Source organism: Triticum urartu, chromosome 2 (assembly GCF_003073215.2).
Source record: "Triticum urartu cultivar G1812 chromosome 2, Tu2.1, whole genome shotgun sequence".
Lineage (NCBI taxonomy): Eukaryota > Viridiplantae > Streptophyta > Magnoliopsida > Poales > Poaceae > Triticum > Triticum urartu.
In genome coordinates, this window is record NC_053023.1 from 113,750,961 (window position 1) to 113,771,166 (window position 20,206).

Below are 20,206 nucleotides of genomic sequence, written 5' to 3' on the forward strand. Positions count from 1 at the left end.
AACCAACCCTAGTCATGGGTTCGTCATCCCAAAAGCCAGTCCCGGATATGTGAGGTTCTTCTGGCGACGTTGATCTCGCCACCACAACATGCAACACCGCCCTTGCCCCTTGAAGCATTCAACATCGAGTTTGCCACCACAACATGCAACACCGCCCTTGGCCCTTGAAGGACTCAACTGCCATCGTCCCTTGACGGTCATCATCTTGATAACATGTCACCGTCGTCCGCTTCTTCCACTCTCGAGGTGTGACGGAGAAGGCATCGTGCTCGACCACATTTGATGCATTAGGCAGGAAGGTATCTGAGTGTTGGCACCATGAGGGCCTCGTCGGCGATACATGTGTGCTCGTTAAGGGAGAGAGAGAGAGACCAGCAACGACAGAAAATCGGAGAGAAGAGAAAACTAGAGATGAAAATCTATTTAATACTCTTGTCTCATTGACGGCCATATTTGAAGTTTATAAGTCCAAACAAAGTATTCTATCGACTAGTTTGAACAAAACAACAACTTAAAACTGCTTTTTCTAAAAATCTCTACAACTAGTTTTGCTAAAATTTAGTCCAAATATTACTACTCCCTCCAATACGTGGAGCCGGGATCCGCTGACGTACGCCCCCCTGAGGTTGGGTCATTGATGGGTGGGTCCGGATCCATACGTCAGTGTGTGAGCCGTACGTTAAAGGAGTCACGTCTCCAATACGTAAGCATATTATGGGACGGATGGAGAAGTTACCAAAACAGCTACCATGGCATTGGCAAGCTAAGCTCTGATCTGAGCCGTTGAGGCTTTCTTCTGAGCAACACGTCAATCCAAATGTCCCAACCCAACGGCCGTTCATTCAAAATTTGAATTTCTGGAACTATAAAGTGACGTTACTTGTGGAGAGGCTGCAGACGTTGCTGGTCTGACAAGGCAATATAAATCATATAAATCCGCCTTTCCATTTTCTCCGAGGCAAACAAAAGGGGGAAAACGCGAAGGCCGAGGGGCAAAGCGGCGGCACGGCGGCGCGGCGGAAGGCAATCCGGTGGCGCGCAAGGACGCCGCGATGCCGGTAACAAGAGGGCGCGCCGCGGCGGCGGCGGCGGCGGTGGCGGCAGATGAGGAAGAGGGCCACGCGCCCATCGACATCTCCTCGGATTCCGATGCCGGCGGATCCGAAGAGTCCGGGTCGTCGTCGTCGGAGGAGGAGGAGCCCAGCAGCGACGAAGACTACATCGACATCAGCGACAGCGGCGAGAGCTGCGTCGACGTCAGCGACAGCGGCGAGAGCTACGTCGACATCAGCGACAGCGACAGCGAAGACGATGAGGACGACGATGAGGAAGGCGGCCGCGCGGGGAACGGGGGGGAAGCGGGGGCGGAACGACCCGGCGCGGATCGGAGCGAGGCTGCCTGCACCAAAATCGCCGATCTCCTCCGCCGTATGCACCTCTATCCCTTTCTCGTTTGCTCTCGGCCGTAATTCGGATGATTGCGTTCTATAGGCAGGCGTTATTTTTGAAAATCTGGAGCGGTTGGAACTCGTAGATAGTGCTGATTGCCGTTTGATTCTTGGAAAACGTGGCATGTGCTTGGCACTGTTGATCTAATAAACTTGTACTAGATAGTTCTGCGTACTGTAAGCTTAGAACCCTGTCGGGGAAGTAGCTTCGTGGTATGGATTGCATCCAGAGGAGACTCAATCTGTGAGCACCTGTGGGTTAGTAAAATCTAGTTTTTTTTTTAGAAAAGGAGGATGATCCCCGGCCACTTTATTGATTATTTTCGAGGACCTTACAAAGTATTACAACAATATGCCTGAATTCGCCATCTTGGCAACATATGCCACTACTCCTATCCATATGATGAAGGGGTGCTACCTGGGCCACATACCCGGTCTACTCACCTAAGCCTATCATCAAAAGCCAGAAGCCCCAGCCGAGCAACATACCGGGTCTTGGGCATAAACTGGTCTGACGCACTCACATGTGTCGTCGCCGCCATCTTCAACAGGTCCGTCTTCAGAGCAGATATTGAGGCTTCTACCTTGTCAGGCCACTCCGTCATCGACGCCACCTTGACGCCAGACAACTACCTCCACCTGCGCGAGTCCATCACCGCGCATCGGGCGCCGAGTCTCCACTGCACCACGCCGCTGAGATCCGCCGTCATCAATGTGAAGGATGAATTACCGCTCCACCAAAAAAGGCACCCGCTGATCCATCGATCCCGTGTACGCCTCCAAGAATGACGCCCCCAAGGAGGAAACGACACCAACGCGCCGCCGTCATCCGATCAACTGATCTAGAGTTTCCCTCGGAGGTAGCGGATAGAGGTCTAGAGCTTCTCCACGGCGATGCCTTCAAGAAGGTAATGACACCACAGGGTGCCACCAACGCCGGTCTTGGCATCAAGCCAAGCACAAGGTTTTCACCCGGATCTGCTCGAAGAACCTCCATCACGTATTGTGCGCACGGGTCGCCGCCGATCTGAGCCGCCGCACATGGCGCAGGCCGCACCGGCCAGATCAGATCTGTCCGGAGGGCACAACCCGCATGGTGCCGACCCAACCACCAGGCCCTCCATGCCGCCACCGCCGATCCGAGGTCAGATGGTGTGTCGCCGCAGACCCGGCCGCCGCCGCCGAACGCCGCCACGCAGCCCGAGACAGGGCCGGCTGCCGCACCCCACCATCGCCGCCCTTGGCCGAGGCAGCCGCCACGCCGCCGCCGGAAGGCAGGCCCGCCGCGCCGCCAGGCCAGATCGGCCGCGCCACCCATGCCGCGGGGCTCCGCACCGCCCGCACAGCGCAGGCAAGAGGGAAGACCCCCGCCACCGCCATCAGCCCCGGGCTATAGCCGGCGGCGTCCTTCGGCGGCGGCGGAGGGAGTGGAGGACGGATGGGGACCCCCGGCGGCTAGGGTTTTAGATCCTGCCCGAGTCGCCCGAGCGGGGGCGACGCGGGGGGAGGGAGGGGAGTATTTCCGTGATCTTAGCCAATAGTGCAACTCAATCAAGTCAATCAAGTTATAAAATCTAGTGCAACTCAATCAAGCCGCGAAACATAGTCTTCCTTGAGTGATATTGGACACCGTGGATGATGCTGCACCCTGGAACCCTGTTGGCTGTTGAGAATTAACGTTGTTCGTGGTGGGATACATCCAGGGGGAACTCGATCTGATTTCTTGCTGGTTGGAGGAATCTAGTGCAACTGAATTTAGTCGCAGAATGTGGTCTGCCTCCTAGTGATATTGAATATCACAGCCTCACCTGAAGAAATAGGATTCCCAAATTATGTAGATATTTTTGTAGGCAGCTATAATTTGTTTTGAAATACAGGCAGAATGGTTGTTGAAATGGATATGAGCAATTGGCAGGACCAACTTCAATGAAAACCAGTGGTTGAATTGAGCTGGAATCCTTGGCACGACTTCTGTCATGTTTGAGATGGTAGAAGTTAGGACAGTGCTATATGATATGGCTAGACCTTGCTTTTGTTCTGTTTGTTCCAGAGCAAAACATGAATTTATTGAACATCACGGTCCTTATATCTGAGTGTACTCTCTTATTTCCTACATAATTTGATGAGCAATATTTTCTTGTAGGTGGGAGAAACCTGGATGGGATTAAGTTGGCGGAGTGCAAAGCATATTTAAAGAATAACGGTCTTCCCCAAGTTGGGGACATAGCAACTTGTGTCGAAAGAATAATGCTGCATCGGAGGTTCGTTATTTGATATGTCCTAGTCATGAACTATTCAGTAAATTGGCGCTTGTCCTCAACTATTGGGACGAATAGCTTTTGCATCTGATATCGATTGTCACATTTAAAAAAACACTCCCTGCATTATTATTTTTTGTTCTTGGTTTTTCTTTAATCCCAAATCCCCTGTTATATGGTGATGCGACATTTCTGAAATAGGTTCAAAGATGAAGATCCTGAGAAGATTTATCCTCGGTCATCCTTTTGTATTAACTGTAAAGGTGAGTTCCCACTTGTCATGGAAGCTTTCTCTTATCTGCATACAAAATTATGGAAGGCAGTTGACCATGGTCTGTGAATTAGGCGATGTCTGTCGAGGTGATACTGTCTTATTCAAACAAAAGGTTCACGAGAAAAGGTACTCATTGGTGTTTCTTGCACTAGAGCATCCTGTGTCTCTTTGGAATGGTAATGTGATTCTCCTTTGGTTATGACAGTGGCAAAAGGCACTCAAAATGTATGGGGAAGCGAATAGTAGCTGGGAAAGTTGTTAAGGAAAGTTATGGTAAAGACAAGCAGCAACACACATTTACTGTAAGGATCGATTCAGTGATATAGTACTGCTATTGTTTTTCCCCCTCTTATTATGGCCTTTGTGACTATGTTAGTTGTTCAATTCAATAGATTCAAGTGTTCTGGAGCAAAGGAGTAGGCAAATTACCACCTTTGTATCTGCTACTTGTCAAAGGACGCAATCTATACAGAATGATGACTTTCCGTCAGGTAGGAACTGCTCTTTACCAGAATTAGTTTGCACTAGTTTCTGCAAATCACATTTTTGATATTAGAACACTTCAATATTACCCAACGCACGCACTTAATCATACTTATAATTCTATGCTGTCTTTTTAGATATTGTGCTATTGGAATGTTATCGATCTGTGCACACCAAATATCAAGTTTATGTTGCCTTTCATACTACTCGTATGAGGTAGCTACAGATAATCTTATTGATCCATTCTGCTGTTTGGGTATGCATGAATTATAGCTTTTAACCACACCAACATAAATGGGAAAAATGAAGCTTATTTTACACATGCACCATTTTGAGGATGTTTGGACAATTCTCAGATGGTGTGTACTTATGCATTGATATATTGACCTTGTCACAAGATGGCCCCGTATGATTTTCATGTTCATGTAGCAATTCTTTTGTTTTAATTCTAGGCTTGGGCAAATGAAGCGAATAGGTTGAAGGCTCTAGAAGAAAAGCACAATAGAGGAGATGCTGCAAGGCGTGTCCGTGCTTCAAATAGACGTAATTCTGGAGGACACGGTAAATTCTATTGGCAACATAACCTTGGTTGTTCCTGGGACAGATTATATTTCGCTGTTATTACTATCCCAGTTCTGAACTAACTGATGTTATTGCATATGTGGGTTAGTATTCGATCGAGGAGATACTGTGTTAAAAGCTGTTGTATTTGTTTAATAAATCCTCTTCTCTGCCCTAGAAAAATATCTTTTCTAGAATGTAGTACATTTTCCGTATTCGATGTTAAAGTTTGAACCTTACTGTATGCTAATGGCTTCTACGATGATGGTTAGACAGTACAAATACCAGCAGTTTGTGACCATTTCTTATTTGGATTTTGATTTTGATGTCTGTAGTATACTCTAAAGTTTGGTTTGGTCTAATCGACTGGCATTGGGATCCTTAAGAATCTACTGTAGAACCAGCTGTTCCTCAGAAGGAATCATTTAAAAATCTATCTACATAGAACAGCATAACACATACATAAGCTTTTGCAAGATGAGCTGTCTGTTGTTGCCCACGAAAGATGTATGCATACACTTTTTTACATTTGTGTCACTAAGCTATTGTGTGATTCAACTTGTGTCTCCTCAATTTTCTTTGGAGTTTCGAATTCTACTATTTTGAAGGTCTATGTTTGCTGTGCCAGGTGCCAGACTAATTTTGTCCCTCTTCCTTTTGTATCTATCCTTCTTTCAGCTCTTAAGGGCAAGAAATCGAAGGAAAAAGGAAAGCATCAGTCTCAACCTGGAGGGCCTGATGGCGGATCCAATATCACTAAAGGCAGAAAACGTGCTATGCAATCCTCCAACTCCGATCATCCTACCAAAAAAAATCGAAAAGAAGAGCACCGAGTGTCTTCTGGAAAAAACCGCACTGATGGTCGTCAGAAGGCAAAGACAAATTCTGCCCCCCTGGATAAAAACATTGGTACCAGCACCAGCAGTTCTCAGCAAAATGCCAACACGGAGACAAATCATGCCATCTCGCAGAAAAACCCGCGGACAGCACCAGTTAACAATGGCCTGCATAGCACGGAGGCTAGGCCGAGTAAAGGAAAAACCGGTTCGAAGCAAAAAAACACTGTTGGTGGCAACCATGGTCAGTTTGAAGGAAGGCGCGTAGGTTCAGCTTCTCATCCGCAGGCATACCCAGGAAATTCAGTTGGGATACATCATCCTTTATCCGAGAGGACCCATCGGCCACCTCCATTGCGCGAAGTTGGCAATGCCTGGCAACATCATATGGACGGCAGATCAATTTCATGTCCAAACCCTACAATGGTTTTTGAACACCCGAATGCAGCACTGGCTGGCTGGCGCGCGCCTGGTTATTTCAGGGAACCTCCACCTGATCAACGTGCAGTGGTGTTTCCACCATTCAACACATCGCAAACTATGTACCGCCGTCATCCAGATGGGGCATATGTGATGCCGCAGTACAGATATTCTGGTGGTAGTAATGGGTTTCCACGATAGGGCAGTTTAAGTTTATCAGATGACAGTTGAATTGTTGAACACTTGATCAGTGGTCACTACTCACTAGTGAGAAATGTGGAAACCCTGCCAGCTCGCTGAGGTGATTTTGCACATTTCTGGTGTCTATCTTGTGGAAAATGTGACGGCCACTGTAATTGACACGGATGTTTGTGAGGACATTCCAATACATGCGTATGAGAGCAATAGGAAGGCGAGACAGTGAAGTTGAGAGTAAACCAGAATGCTTGAGAAATACCCCCATTCATTTGCTGAATGGGTTCATAAATGGGCGTATCTGCTAGCTTTATTTTCTGAATCGATTCATTAATCGACTTATCTGCTACAAGTAGTAGAATTTTTCTGAAACATCACAAGATGATTCTGAGAAAAATATTAATTGGTAGTATTACCAAATTGCTTACTCCAGTCTTTTGGCGGATACGGCCGTCAGCCTACACCAAACATATCAGTTGAGTACAGTTAAGTATTGTATACATTCTGAAACCGTGAACTTTTCCCCGAGCACATGCCGGGGGACACAACAAGGACTCGGTCATGGTCGACATTTGGCTTGGCAATACATACACCTGTACCTGTGACGGCACCATGTCTCCTGTCAGTTCTCCATCTGCTAGGCTTGTATATATTCGACGCGATGCCGCTTCCTTTCGTGACTTATTATCGACCGGTTGACCGACGACCGGCCCAAGATCTACTACATAATAAACTGTCTGCACGTTTACTGCTTAGCGTCGAGCAAAGGGCATTTCTAACCGATCCCCAATACGACCATAAAAAAGTAAATTTTTTGATTTACTCCTTTACGGCAGACCTAGCCGATCATTTAAAAACGTTAACGGAGTAAAATTTTTACTCCAACTATCCATTCCTTCCACAATTTTCTTAAATATACTCCATCGTGCGACGGTCGAGTAAAACTCCTTCTCGCCCTCCCGCGCCGCACTGCCTCCCGCCACCGCCACCACCAACCCCCTGCCGCCGCCGCTGCCGATGACCTCCGAGCCGGTCGGAATGGATAGCCACCCCACCCCCTCCCCGCTCACCCCGCCGGCCACCAGCGCCGGCTTTTCGCCGCCAAAAATCACCAACGTGCCGCCGGTGGTGCCGAAGAAAAAGCTTGGGGATGACAAAGAACCACCGGGGCCAAGCTTCGCCTCCAACCATACCAATGGTGTCCGGGTGGCCACCGCTTCTCCGGCAAACGGCACGCCGCACCTACCTGAGAAAAATGGGCTCGAAAGCCGACGACGGCGGCGGCGGCGCTCGCCGAGGCGGCCGCCAATAAGAGGATGAAGAAGACTGCGGTGGCGCTTCGTGCGGCAACTCTGGTTGCCTCTACGGCAACTGCTCCAACGTAGGCGGCGGCCGTAGCCGACAACAAAAAAATGCGGTCGTCAAGTGCTCGATGAAATGCCAACAAGGTAAAAATAAAATCTCGCGTCCCGTTGGTATTTGATAGTGATTGTTTATAGTGCTTGCCTTTGACATTGTAGAGCGGAGATGCATGTGTTTAATTTGAATGTTTTTAAGATATGTATTATGTAGTGTTTGAAGTTGGTGTGATTAGGACACAAAAATCAAGTCAATTTTATTTTTACTCCACTAAACATTTAGGGGATCGACTAGGTGCGGTCAAGGTTACTCCAACTTTACTTCACTAACTTTTAGGGGATCGGCTAGGCTTTACTTCACTAATTTTTAGGGAATCGGTTAAAAATGCCCTAACACTGGCGGAGTTTTCATGCGCTGTCACGATGAATAAGATTCAAGTGCATGCTGCGGCAAGTGTCCTGTGCGGTGGTAGCTTTTGCAGCGGGCTCGATCGTGATGGCGAAAGGGAGAGTGAAATCTAACCAAGTCTAATCGGACGAACACATGCACCTCACGCACATCAGTGCTGTGAGAGCCAAAATTCCTTGGGCATCATCATGCGTGCGTGCCATTTTTGTGGGAAGCACGAAGCTCGCGGGTGGGGTCGGCAGGTGCGTGCGCGATGCGACCCCGTTCGCCTCGGGCGTCGGGCGGGTCCCATCCCCGGTCCCGGGGGCCGACAGGGATCAGGACATGTACTTTTGCATGTCACTGTGACTTGTGGTCCAAATTCATATTTAAACATTATAAAAAAATATAAAAAAATCATGCATGTTCATAGCACATATTAAGATAATTTTTAAAAAATTTAGATCAAAATTCGAAACATACACCAAGAAGCAAAAAAGAGAAACTCGTATGTGAATAGTATACAAAGAACCATTCGCAACTATTCATAACAGATTTCTCTTTTTTGCTTCTTGATGTATGTTTCGAATTTTGATCTGAATTTTTTAGGGATTATCTTAATATGTACTATGAACATGCATGATTTTTTTCAGATCTTTTTACAATGTTTAAATATGAATTTAGGCCGCAAGTCATACGGTGACATGCAAAGGTGCATGTCAGCTGATCCCTGTCCCCCGGGGGCTGTAGCCGAGTCGCCGGTGCAGTGCGCATGCGTGCTGTGCTCTGCTGACCAGCGCCCCACGGTCGCGCCCGCGCGCACGTACTACGTTCTGCACGAGGTCAATGTTTTCGACTCCGATCAACCCTCTGCTCTCCCCGGTTGGTTTGGCACCACGGGCCTACGTACGTGAGCCCACCCTCCACAAACGCTAACATCGAGTCAAACACCGTATCTTATCCGATCCATTTTTCATAATCACGCCTATCACCTGGATCTTAAGATATTCAGGCCACTCGTACTCCTAGATAATTTCGCAGGATCTAAACGGCAATCGAAGGCATTCGCTTTTCTTCTCATGGTTTTTTTTTTCAGATTAAAAAAGAAAAGTACTCTCTACGATAACGATCGCCCTCTGGGCTCTGGCTTTGCCTGTACGCTCCCGCTTCCCTGTCATGCACCACCACAGGCCAAGCGCCCAAGCCACGACCGCGTGGCAAAGGAGAACCCGAGCCATGGAAAGTGCAGCAGCGGCAACAGTCTCATGTGCTTGAGTTTATCGAGCGAAGCGAAGGCTCGTTGTCTGTGTCGACTGTCTACGCAGCAGTGAAAGGTCGGCGGCTACGAATCATGTCAAATTTAGCTCAGCTGTTTGCTTGCTTGCCCGACAGGATTGGACCGTGAACACATGCCTCCTACATCTGCGTTGCACTCCTCCCCGGCTCCTCTTCGATGGCGATGATGACGGCGACGGGTGTGTTGGATTTGATTCTCTGCCTGCCTTTCTAGGCCCCTCCTAGGTTGCCAAAGGTTCAAGTTCCAAACCAAAAATCAGAAGGTGTCTGTACTTTCTGCCGCTTCGTTGTTCCAACATCAATCAAAGCAAATGGCTAGTAGGAGAGTGTGGTTACAATGATCGATGCTGTTTGGAGTGTGTCACGAACGAGGGTTTGGAACTATGGGTGTGTTTGGTTCTTGGCTATGCTTGCCCTGCCAAGTCTTTAGCTGCGGCTAAAATCTTGGTTGCTCGTAATTTGGCCAATATATTGGTAAAAGCAAGTGAAGTAGATTGAGCAAAGAGTCGTTGACATGCCAACCAATTACTTCCTCCGTAGAGAAATATAAGGACGTTTTTTAGTGATCTAAACGCTTTTATATTTTTTTACGGAGGGGGTATCAAACGTCAAAGCAAAGAGCGATTTTTCTTTTCATCTCCCAACATAATTTTCACCCAGTTTATAACATTTTTTGTTCTTAAATAAAAGAGAAAGAAAGTGTTTTCCAAAAAAAAAGGTATCCAAACATGTGTTCAACTCTCTGGAGTATACTTCTCTTTGAGACCATATATTCATTCTCTCTCTCTCTTTTTTTGCGAAAAAGATTTATACCTATTATAAAATCTATCAGAATTATAAGTCATCTCAAACATAATAAAAATTACATCAAGGTGTCCAAACCATGCACGATCGCTACCGCCACCAGAACGAGTCGTCGAAACGTCGCTCCCCTACCGGAGCTGGCTTGACCTTATTGATAACAACCGGGAAGTCTTCATGCACATGCCCCCAAGAATCAGCGCCCTTGAAGTGTAATTGTCACCGCTAATATGGCCCTCTCTGGCCGATAAAAGGGACTTCCGAAACCGCCCCTAGGGAAATCCCCATTAGATCATTTGGCGCTCTCTATGCCCATTATAAACAGAAGAGCTCTCTCTCTCTCTCTCAACACACAACCAAGAACACACAAGCAGAAGCAGAGTATTACACCGAGGGACGAAGCTAGAAAAAAAAAGTATGACGGGATCATATTTGGCAGTGGGTTCATCCTTCTATAAATGTTGGTGATTAGTATCAGACTAGTGAAGGATTTTCAAATTTCATTGGGGTCAATTGACCCCAATGCTAATAAGGCGGCTCCGTTCCTGATCACACCTCGTGGTACCCTGAACCTTGGTAAATTACCTCTGCGATGAGAAGTGACTTAAGTGTTTTGAACCCTAGCCGAACAATCTAGGAGTGCTCTCTAAACTTCGGTCTCGATTATCACCCGTCAACAGGCACCTTATACCATGCACACAAACTAACTGAAAACGAGACCTCCGAAGCTAGTCAACCTCCCACTAGCATCGTACACAAAAGGTCGTGACCGCTATTAGGAGGGCGGGGGCTCTTAGGCACGTATGAAGAAGCAAGCATCCCACGAGACAATGAGTCATAAGCTTCACATGGCAGGCCGCCGACCAACATCGATGGCCACGTTGTCCTTGTATGACAACAAAGATAATGCCCTCGACCCCGTTGAAGCTTTGGGGGTGCCGCCCCGACTTTCCACCCTCGACACCACCTTCCGAGGTCGTCACCCTGACCTACCGGCGCCCACCCTCAAGCTACAGTGTTGCACAACCCGACTACATCCATCACGAGGCGCACTTCTTAATTGAGTCAGTGTTTTGCCAAAATCCAAACCTTTTGCTTGGGTGAATAATTGATGAGAATAAAGTAGTTGGCTATTTTTTCGATAGAAGGTAATATATTAATATCAAGACAATACCAATTACTTATGGCCTCTGCACTGTCACAATTTCAAGATCTAATCAAGACATCGAGGATGCACACAACCAAATACGATAAAATAAGAAGGAAAGTGAAGAAAGCCGACACGGGCTAACGACTTGCGACTGACCAACAACAACTGTCGGTGAATCTTGATGATGTGTAATCAGAACTGACGGTGAATTTTTTTTCTGAATGCACACACGAGCGATTTCTAAAGACGTGTTGTTATAGTGGTGGCCTATTATTATTGGAGGGTCCCCTTTGTTCCTTCGCCACAAGCTGCGAATTCAAAACGAAGGAACAAACGTTGTGTCAAAAGGTAGGGCCGGGAGCTGTTGGTACTTGTAGGTGTTGACTTGGGGATAACTCTCTGAAATCAGAACTGGCAATCCAGAGTTCTACTACACCTCAGTTCTTTTACAGAAGTTCTTCTGCGTTTCTACTGGTTAGCGGCACTGTTCTCCTCTGCAGTCGTGTTTCTTTTTTGCTTGCCTTTCTCTGTGGACTTGACACCACATTCAATTAAGACATGTACAATGACAGCATATGGATACATATATCTCATGACAAAAATTAATTTAAGGTATCTATATTATTTTTTCTCTCCAATGCAAGCTATCATTAGTGGGCCTCATTAAGAAGTAGAAAATAAAAACTTAATACACATGCATCTCTATTTTTCACTCAATCTTTTCAGCTTTTGTCACCCGACCACACTTTTTCTCTCAATCACCCGCCTCCTAGAAAGGATCCCGCTTCCCTATCCGATCCTACTTTACGTCATATCCGATTCTATATGGTATGCGAGGTATCACCTTAAGGCTACGCATTGTACATGCCCTTGTGCCTAATGCCTACCCACATGGCCACAACTGCTTAATTTCCTGTGAGAAAACAAGAGATTAGCACCGTTCATGATGATGTCTCGCTCTCATGTCTAATCATCGGTACATAAATTCCTCCAACACGAGGATTATCACCATCCATGATTTTGGACAGGTCTCAATAGACAAGTTTTAGGGCTTAGACAGACAAATCTTAGACAAGATCGAATTAGATGCTCTCCAGATAGAGGTAGCGAAACATCGCCCTTGTAACATAGTTTATCATCATTATCAATATCAATCGAGCAAGATGTCGGCTTCTATCTCCTTCGTGAGGAGGCGAACCTAAATAAAATATCGCGTCTTTCGTCCCGTTAAACCCCATTCAAGCTACCACTTACGTTGGCCTCACGACGAAGTCCTCACACTAGGACATCTGTCGTGACAAAACCACAACAAGGCGCAATTGTCACCATTCGTATAAATCCCCATTATATTATTTGGAGCTCCCTATGCCCATTGTAAACAGAAGAGCTCTCTCTCTCTCTCTCACTACAGAAGCAAGAACACACAAAGCAGAAGCAGAGTATTACACCGAGGACGAAGCTAGGAAAAAAAGTATGACGGGGTCATGTATTTGGCAGTGGGTTCATCCTTCTATAAATGTGAGTTATTAGTACCAAATTAGTGAAGGATTTTCAAATTTCATTGGGGTCAACTGACTCCAATGCCAATAAAGCAGCTCTGTCCCTGATTACATCTCGTGGTGCCCTGAACCTTGGTAAATTACCTCTGTGTCTGAGAAGTGACTTAACTGTTTTGACCCCTCGCCGAACAATCTAGGAGTACTCTCTGAACTCCAATCTCGATGATCACCCGTCGACACGCACCTTATACCATGCACACGAACTAACTAACAGAAAACAACAACACCGAAGCTAGTAAAACCTCCCACTAGCATCGTACACAAGCGATCGTGACCTCTATTAGGAGAGCGGGGACTCTTAGGCGCGGATGAAGAAGCAAGCATCCCATGAGACAACGCGTCATAAGCTTCCCATGGCAGGCCGCCGACCAACATCGATGGCCACGTTGTCCTCGCATGACAACAAAAATAATGCCCTCATACCTGTCGAAGTTTTGCGGATGTCGCCCCAACTTTCCACCCTCGACACCACCTTCCGAGGTCATCACCCTGACCTATCGGCGCCCACCCTCAAGCTACAGTGTTGCACAACCCGACTACATCCATCACGAGGCGTACTTCTTAATTGAGTCGGTGCTTCACCGAAATCCAAACCTTTGCCTGGGTGAATAATTGATGACAAAATAAACTAGTAGGCTAATTTTTTCAACCGAAGATAGTATATTAATATCAAGAAGACAATACCAATTACTTATGGCCCTTGCATCGCCACAATTTCAAGACCTAATCCATACATCGAGGATGCACAAAATCAAAAACGATAAAATTAGAAGGAAAAATAAAGAAGGCCGACATGGGCCAACGACTTGCGACTGACCAGCAACAACCGACGGTGAATCTTAGTGATGTGTAATCAGAACTGACGGTGATTTTTTCTTTCTAAAGACGTGTTGTTATAGCGGTGGCCTATCATTATTGGAGGCCCCCCTTTGTTCCTTCGCCAGAAGCTGCGGATTCAAAACGAACGAACAGACATTGTGCCAAAAGGTAGGGCCGGGAGCTGTTGGTAGGTGTTGACTTGGGATAACCCTCTGATCAATCTGAACTGGGCAATCCAGAGTTCTACTACACCTCAGTTCTCTTAAAGAAGTTCTTCTGCACTTCTACTGGTACTCCCCTCTGCGGTCGTGTTTCTTTTTTGTTTGCCCTTTCCTTGTGGACTTGACACCACCTTTAAATTTTAATTATGCCTAACGGCTAATGCCTACCCACATGGCCACAGCTGCTTAATTTCCCGTGAGAAAACAAGAGATTAGCACCGTTCATGATGATGTCTCGCTCTCATGTCTAATCACCGGTACATAAATTCCTCCAACACGAGGATTATCACCATCGATGGTGTCTGCTCCGGTAGAGTACATTCCGGGTACTCCTCCGTCCTTGTTTATTAGTCTCTTATGTAATCTATGCTAAATTTTGATTAAAGATTTAACAGATAAAATCAAACAAAAATTATATCATTGCATTCGTATTTGAACATAGTTTTCAATGATATAATTTTTGTGATATGCATGAACTTTTTGTTAGTTAATTTATGATCAAAATTTGGCATAGATTACAATGAAGACCAATAAGCCAGGATGGAGGTAGTAGCAGCGTATCTTTCTTCCACCGAGTGGTGTTCAGTTAATAAACACTTAAACTCCACAGTCCCAACCAATCAACCGACAATTCCACGATTGAAATCCAGGCCAGAGAAAATTACTACTCGCTACTTGTCCAGTTGATGAGAAGAAAGAGAATCTTTGCAAGAAAAGCTCAGATGAGAATCTTGGGAGAGGCAGATGGGTGATGCGCCTGCTTGCATCATGCAACGAGCAAGTCTCTACGCTACCACCAGTAACAAACACATCAACACCTCAGCTCATCTCAGCTAGCTCTAAGGCTCTAATCATGCCGGTTACTAGCATCCAACCCCCATCAGTTTTAAACTCTGGGAATGTCAGATCCGCCAGCTTATCTTAACCCGGATTATTCCGCGGTGGCGATGCGGCGAGCTCGACGAAACAGTTGTGACAGTTCGCAGTGTACCTGAAACCATTATACTACGCCCGGGAACAGCTCAGGGCGTCAGCAGCTTGCCGCCGAGCCCGATCGATCCATCCACCCAGCATCCCATCGCATGCACGCAGCATCACGCTCACACACCCCGACGGAATCCCGCAACAGTGTCCCCATGTTGCCGCGCTGCGTCCTCCCTGGTTTCTCATTAGATTAATCGACAATATACGTGTGCCGATGCAGGGTTTGGTCGCCTAATCGCGCATGGAATTAGCAGACAGCCCTTGCAAAACGAGAGATTCAAGGTGTGATTGAGTTCTTGGGCAAAATTTGCAAAGAATTTGCGAGTTGCATGTGCTGCGTAGGTACATAGCTTATCTACACTTGTATGAGAACCTTTGTGGTGATTCACACACGAAGAAAGAAAGAATACAGATCGAGGAGGGCGAACCAAGCGGGAGCAAACGAATGAAACTGTTCTCTTTCCTTCTTTTTTTCTTCTACTGCCAAAGTGGCCAGCATGCCATGCATGTGCGCGCGGGAGAGCGAGCTGCGTCGTCGGCCGTCAGTTGGCGGCGGCGGTGGCGCTCCGGCCGCGGTTGGAGTTCGACGAGGAGTAGCTGCTGAGCTTGCGGCTGATGGAGTGGATGGCCGGGTTGGACCGGAAGTAGCCGAAGAGGCTGTTCCGGTGGAACGGCAGCGGCGTCGTCGTCCTCCTCCGCATCTCCTCGGCCGCCGCCCGGCTCACCGTGTACGGCGCCATGTCGCTGGCCGACGCCGCCGAGCCCCGCCCCTTCCGCATCGACGCGTCGCCGCCGCTCTTGAGCATGCTGTACTTGAGCAGCGGGTCCTTGCCGGCGGTGGCGCGGCCCTCCGACGCGCTGCGGAACAGGAACAGGTCCTTGAGCCGCCACTTCCGGCTGCCGCTCCCGCACCCGCGCATCAGGGAGGCGGCGCCGCGCGGGGAGGGAGGGGAGGAGCAGAACTCGTCGTCGATCGGGTCGCCCCTGTACGGGGACAAAGACCGCGTGGCCCTCCTGCTGCGAGACGACACGCCCGACGACGAGGACGACGCAGGGGCCGGCCGGCCGGACCTGCCCCTCGTCTGGCCCTGATCGGCCGACGCCTCCGCCCGATCCCCTGCACCGCCGCCGCGCACCGCGGACATCGTCCTCGCTCTTCTCGGCGACCGGGGCGAGACGGAGAGGGAGGCGTAGTCCTCGTCGGCGAGCAGGCCGCCGCTGGAGCGCGGGCCGTTGAGCGGCCGGATCCTGCCGCCCTCGAACAGCTCGTCGGCGGCGGCCAGGATGGGCGTGGACTCCCGGAGCTGCCCGCTGAACCCGAAGGCGAAGTCGAACGTGGCGGCGTCGCCCTGCTCGTCCGCGGCGTAGCTGCTGGCCCTGGACGGGCTCGTGGGGGCGCTGGAGAAGAAGTAGCAGTAGCTAGGAAGATGGCTGCCGCCGCCGCCCATGGCAGCCGCGGTTCTTGGGCTGCACGGCGCGCTCGGCGCCATGACAGGCACCGCCACCTCCATCTCTCTACACGTCTCCTCCGCCACACCTCTCCTCACTCTCAGCTCTCTGCTCCTCCTCTCCTCTTCTGCTGCTGTACTTCTTTAAAGATAGATGCCTCCGGATTTTGCTTATGTAGGTGGCGAGGCTTTGGCTTGGCCGGAGATGGAGATGGGAGAGGGAGAGAGGAAGGTAGGAGGAAGCTGGATCGATCGTAGGGGGTGGGGGGATGGTTGAAGGGAGAGAGGGGGGGAGGGTACGTTAAAAGCCGTCGCCGAGACATCGACCATGTGGTCTTATGCGCAACTTGCTCGTTTTCAATTCGATTGACATCAACAGTTCGTTAGAGAATTAGCTGCTTGGAGGTTTGAAAATAACACGCTCTTTTTGTTCCCGTGCATGCAGCCGCGAGCACGGTAAAGAGACCGCATGAATTGGTTGGTGAATGTGTGTGTAGCTAGAGGAATGGCATTTGTTTTAGTGATCACACAAAACCGTTTGAAATAAGCGGGTAGCTATCTTAGAAAAAATAATCAACAACTCAAGAAAATTAATGATCACACAAAGGTAAAAAAGGTAAAAAAAAAAGAGATTAAGGATTAAAAATTTGCACCCGCAATAAAAAGTCCAACAAAAATAAAGGAAATTTTTGGTCTAAAATCTTTCTCGGCTTTCCTGCAATTCAAGCCTTAAATTTTCTTGTTCCTTTCCATGACACACAGGGAGAATCCTGACCACTTAGGGATGCAAGCGGACGCACCGTGTCGCCACGAGACCCAAAGTACACTAATCTTTGTTACTTTGATTTTTCATGCTAGGCTTAATTCACATCTTGCAGGTCTTCGTGAATTCGCAGATGCCGTCTGCTTGCATGCCGAAAACCACTCTCTAATGTTGACTGGAATGGAAAAACTATTGCAAAGGAATAACTTCTTAAACTTTTAGCCTAGCAGAAGACGTACCCAAAGCAAAGGGCCACTATAAGATTTATTAAATTTGATGAAAATACCAAATTTCTGCAATCAAAGGCAACAATGAAATACAGTAGAAATCATATTGCGACGCTTTAAGGTGAGCAAGTCATAGAACACAAACAACAATCTTATACATAACTTTCATATAGAGGAATGGTACCCATGTCCCTACATATAATTTGTTTAGCTTGGACTTATTGATTACTAGACATGATGATCTTCAAGCTCTAAAAGAACCTTCCTCCAAAGAGAAAACTGGTGCAGTGATCAAGGGAACTCCTCTTGATAAACCTCCAGGCCCTAATGGCTTCAATTCTGGTTTCATCAAACACTGTTGGGATATAACTGCTCCAAAATTTTACAAGCTCATTGCATTGACAACATTAATTCATCTTACATCACTTTGATTCCTATGAAAGATTCTCTTGCTACTGCCAATGATTGTAGGCCTATTTCTCTATTGAATTGCACATTAGAAGTCATTGTCAAGCCATTGGCTAACAAACTGCAAACAATTGTTTTGAAGCTGGCACACACAAATCAATATTGATTCACTAATTCAAGATTGCTTGGCCTGGGCATATGGATACATCCATCCATGTCATTAGTCAAAGAAGGACATTGTAATTCTAAAACTAGGGTTTTAAAAAATCCATACTACTAGAGGATTTGGACCTAGATGAATGACATGGATATACATGATATACTCCTTCAGTTTTTCCTCTCTTATGTTAAATTGGGTGTATGGGAAACATTTTTTATGCAAGAGAGGTTTCAGTCAAGGTGGCCCTTTATCCCCTCTAATATTTTTGCAAGTTGTTGATATCCTTCAATCCATTCTAAATGAGGCAATGTAACAAACTTGATTTTATCCCCCCTCATCACAAATACCAGTACATATTTTCCAGTAATTTAGTATGCAGATGATACGGCTCTAGTTATGTCAGCCTGCTATATACAATTACAACAAACTAGGAATCTCCTTCTGTATTTCTCTGTTTACACTGGTCTCAAAGTAAATTATGAAAAACCTATCATGAAACCAATTAATATTCCAGACGACAAAACACAAGAGATAGCTGCTACTTTGGGGGTGTGCACTTGGTAGTATACCTTTCACCTATTTCAGGCTTCCTCTGAGTTTGACCAAACTAAGACTAGAAGATTTTAAGCATATTCTGTAGAGGGTGGGTAGAAGACTGGATGGATGCTCCACTTTACTCTCCTATGGTGAAAAAATAGTGCTGGTAGAATCAGTATTCTCAAGTTACCTATTTTCTTCATGAGCACATTGTTGCTTCCTATTGATATTCTTGAACAGATAAATAAATACCTCAGACATTGCTTCTGGAGAGAATATGGCATGGAATGCAGAGGCAATGCCACACGTTGCTTTGGATAATGTTTGGCTCCCCAAACATCAAAGAGGATTGGGAGTACTAGATCTGGCCTCTCACAACTGATGTCTTCTAATGAAACGCTTGCACAAATTTCTCAACAAAGATGATCTTCCCTGGGTTAAACTTGTTTTTTTCGAGAAACTAGCAGGAGCGTTTCCTTTCAATTAGAAGAACAGAGAGTGTTACAAAGATTACACAAATTTTTCTTGGGAGAGAAAACCCGAAGAATCCTGAACGGCATGCGGACTACTCGCGGTAGAGGAAACAACTAGATCTGTGCGAGCGAATATCTGCCAAGGCTACGGTAGCCACTTCTCTGTAGGTCATCCTGTTGCTGGTGAAAACACGGCGGTTCCTCTCCTTCCAAATGTTCCAAAGCGAGTATATCATGATCCCACTACGCTCCCTCATGCTCCGGTCAGCGGTCGTGGCAAGGTACTCCTACACCAGAAGTTAACTGAAGAATCAGTGTTCGGTGGGCTTGGGTAGGTCATCCCTTCGGCGGCATTGACAGTCCTCCACACATCATGCGAGAAGGGGCAATCTTTGGAAAAGGTGGGCGATAGTCTCGACAGAAGTGAGGCAGAGGCGGCAGATCGGATTGTGAGGCCTTCCATGGATTGCCAAGTTGTCGAGGTTCGTTCTTAGCCCATTTGCATCAACGAGGACATCCAAGATGTGACAGGTGGCGAAAAGCACTTCCTTGTCTGGGTTGGCAAAAATCCCGGCATCATCAACGTACAGTGATGTTCTGATTCTGGCAGTTCTTGCCTGAACAGGCTTGAGAACCCCCATGTCAGTAGCCATGTGAAGGATCCACTGCAGAGGGTCGATGGCGAGGATGAAGAGCATGGGCGAAAGCGGATAGCCCCGACGGAGTCCCTCAGCGTGGTGGAAAGGGGGTCCCAGAATCTCATTGAGCAATACTCAAGAGGTCGAGGAGGACAAGGTCAATGAAATCCAGTCTATCATGTTCCGGACAAAACCAAGTGCCTGCAGCACCTCAAGTAGGTAAGGCCAATTGATGGAGTCAAAAGCCTTGGAAATATCCAGATTCAGGAAGAGGCTCAGGGTCTTCTTTTTGTGCAAGGCTTTGATCAGGTTTTGAACATGAAGGAAATGTTTGAGACACATCCTACCTGAACAAATCAATTTGCAACACACCAGTAGGGGCCTTATGGTGGAAGAGCATAATCAAGTTGATCCAAGAATTCAAGAGGGTGGCCAGATGCCCTCTAGGACAGGGCAACATTGTCATGGTGTGGCATGATAACCGGGGAGGATTTTTTTTGA

General features: G+C 47.3%; 2 protein-coding genes across 2 annotated transcripts; one reads left to right on the plus strand and one right to left on the minus strand.

Moving 5' to 3' along the window:
- The first annotated feature begins 909 nt into the window (after positions 1-909).
- On the plus strand, positions 910-6,805 carry LOC125536216 (zinc finger CCCH domain-containing protein 62-like). The gene is made up of 8 exons (XM_048699395.1): positions 910-1,428; positions 3,592-3,709; positions 3,908-3,969; positions 4,052-4,106; positions 4,186-4,282; positions 4,373-4,471; positions 4,916-5,024; positions 5,703-6,805. Exons 1-8 carry the CDS (start codon positions 1,053-1,055, stop codon positions 6,479-6,481), a joined length of 1,695 nt encoding a protein of 564 aa, XP_048555352.1. The 5' UTR covers positions 910-1,052; the 3' UTR covers positions 6,482-6,805.
- Positions 6,806-15,323: 8,518 nt separating this feature from the next.
- On the minus strand, positions 15,324-16,782 carry LOC125536217. Its single transcript, XM_048699396.1, has one exon. It carries the CDS (start codon positions 16,560-16,562, stop codon positions 15,594-15,596), a length of 969 nt encoding a protein of 322 aa, XP_048555353.1. The 5' UTR covers positions 16,563-16,782; the 3' UTR covers positions 15,324-15,593.
- Positions 16,783-20,206: the final 3,424 nt, after the last annotated feature.

Coding starts and splice junctions, on each gene's coding strand:
- LOC125536217 (XM_048699396.1), bottom strand. CDS start 16,562: ATGGAGGTGGCGGTGCCTGTCATGGCGCCGAGCGCGCCGTGCAGCCCA.
- LOC125536216 (XM_048699395.1), top strand. CDS start 1,053: ATGCCGGTAACAAGAGGGCGCGCCGCGGCGGCGGCGGCGGCGGTGGCG. Junction 3,970..4,051: donor CTTTTGTATTAACTGTAAAG/GTGAGTTCCCAC, acceptor TCTGTGAATTAG/GCGATGTCTGTCGAGGTGAT. Junction 4,283..4,372: donor AGCAGCAACACACATTTACT/GTAAGGATCGAT, acceptor TCAATTCAATAG/ATTCAAGTGTTCTGGAGCAA.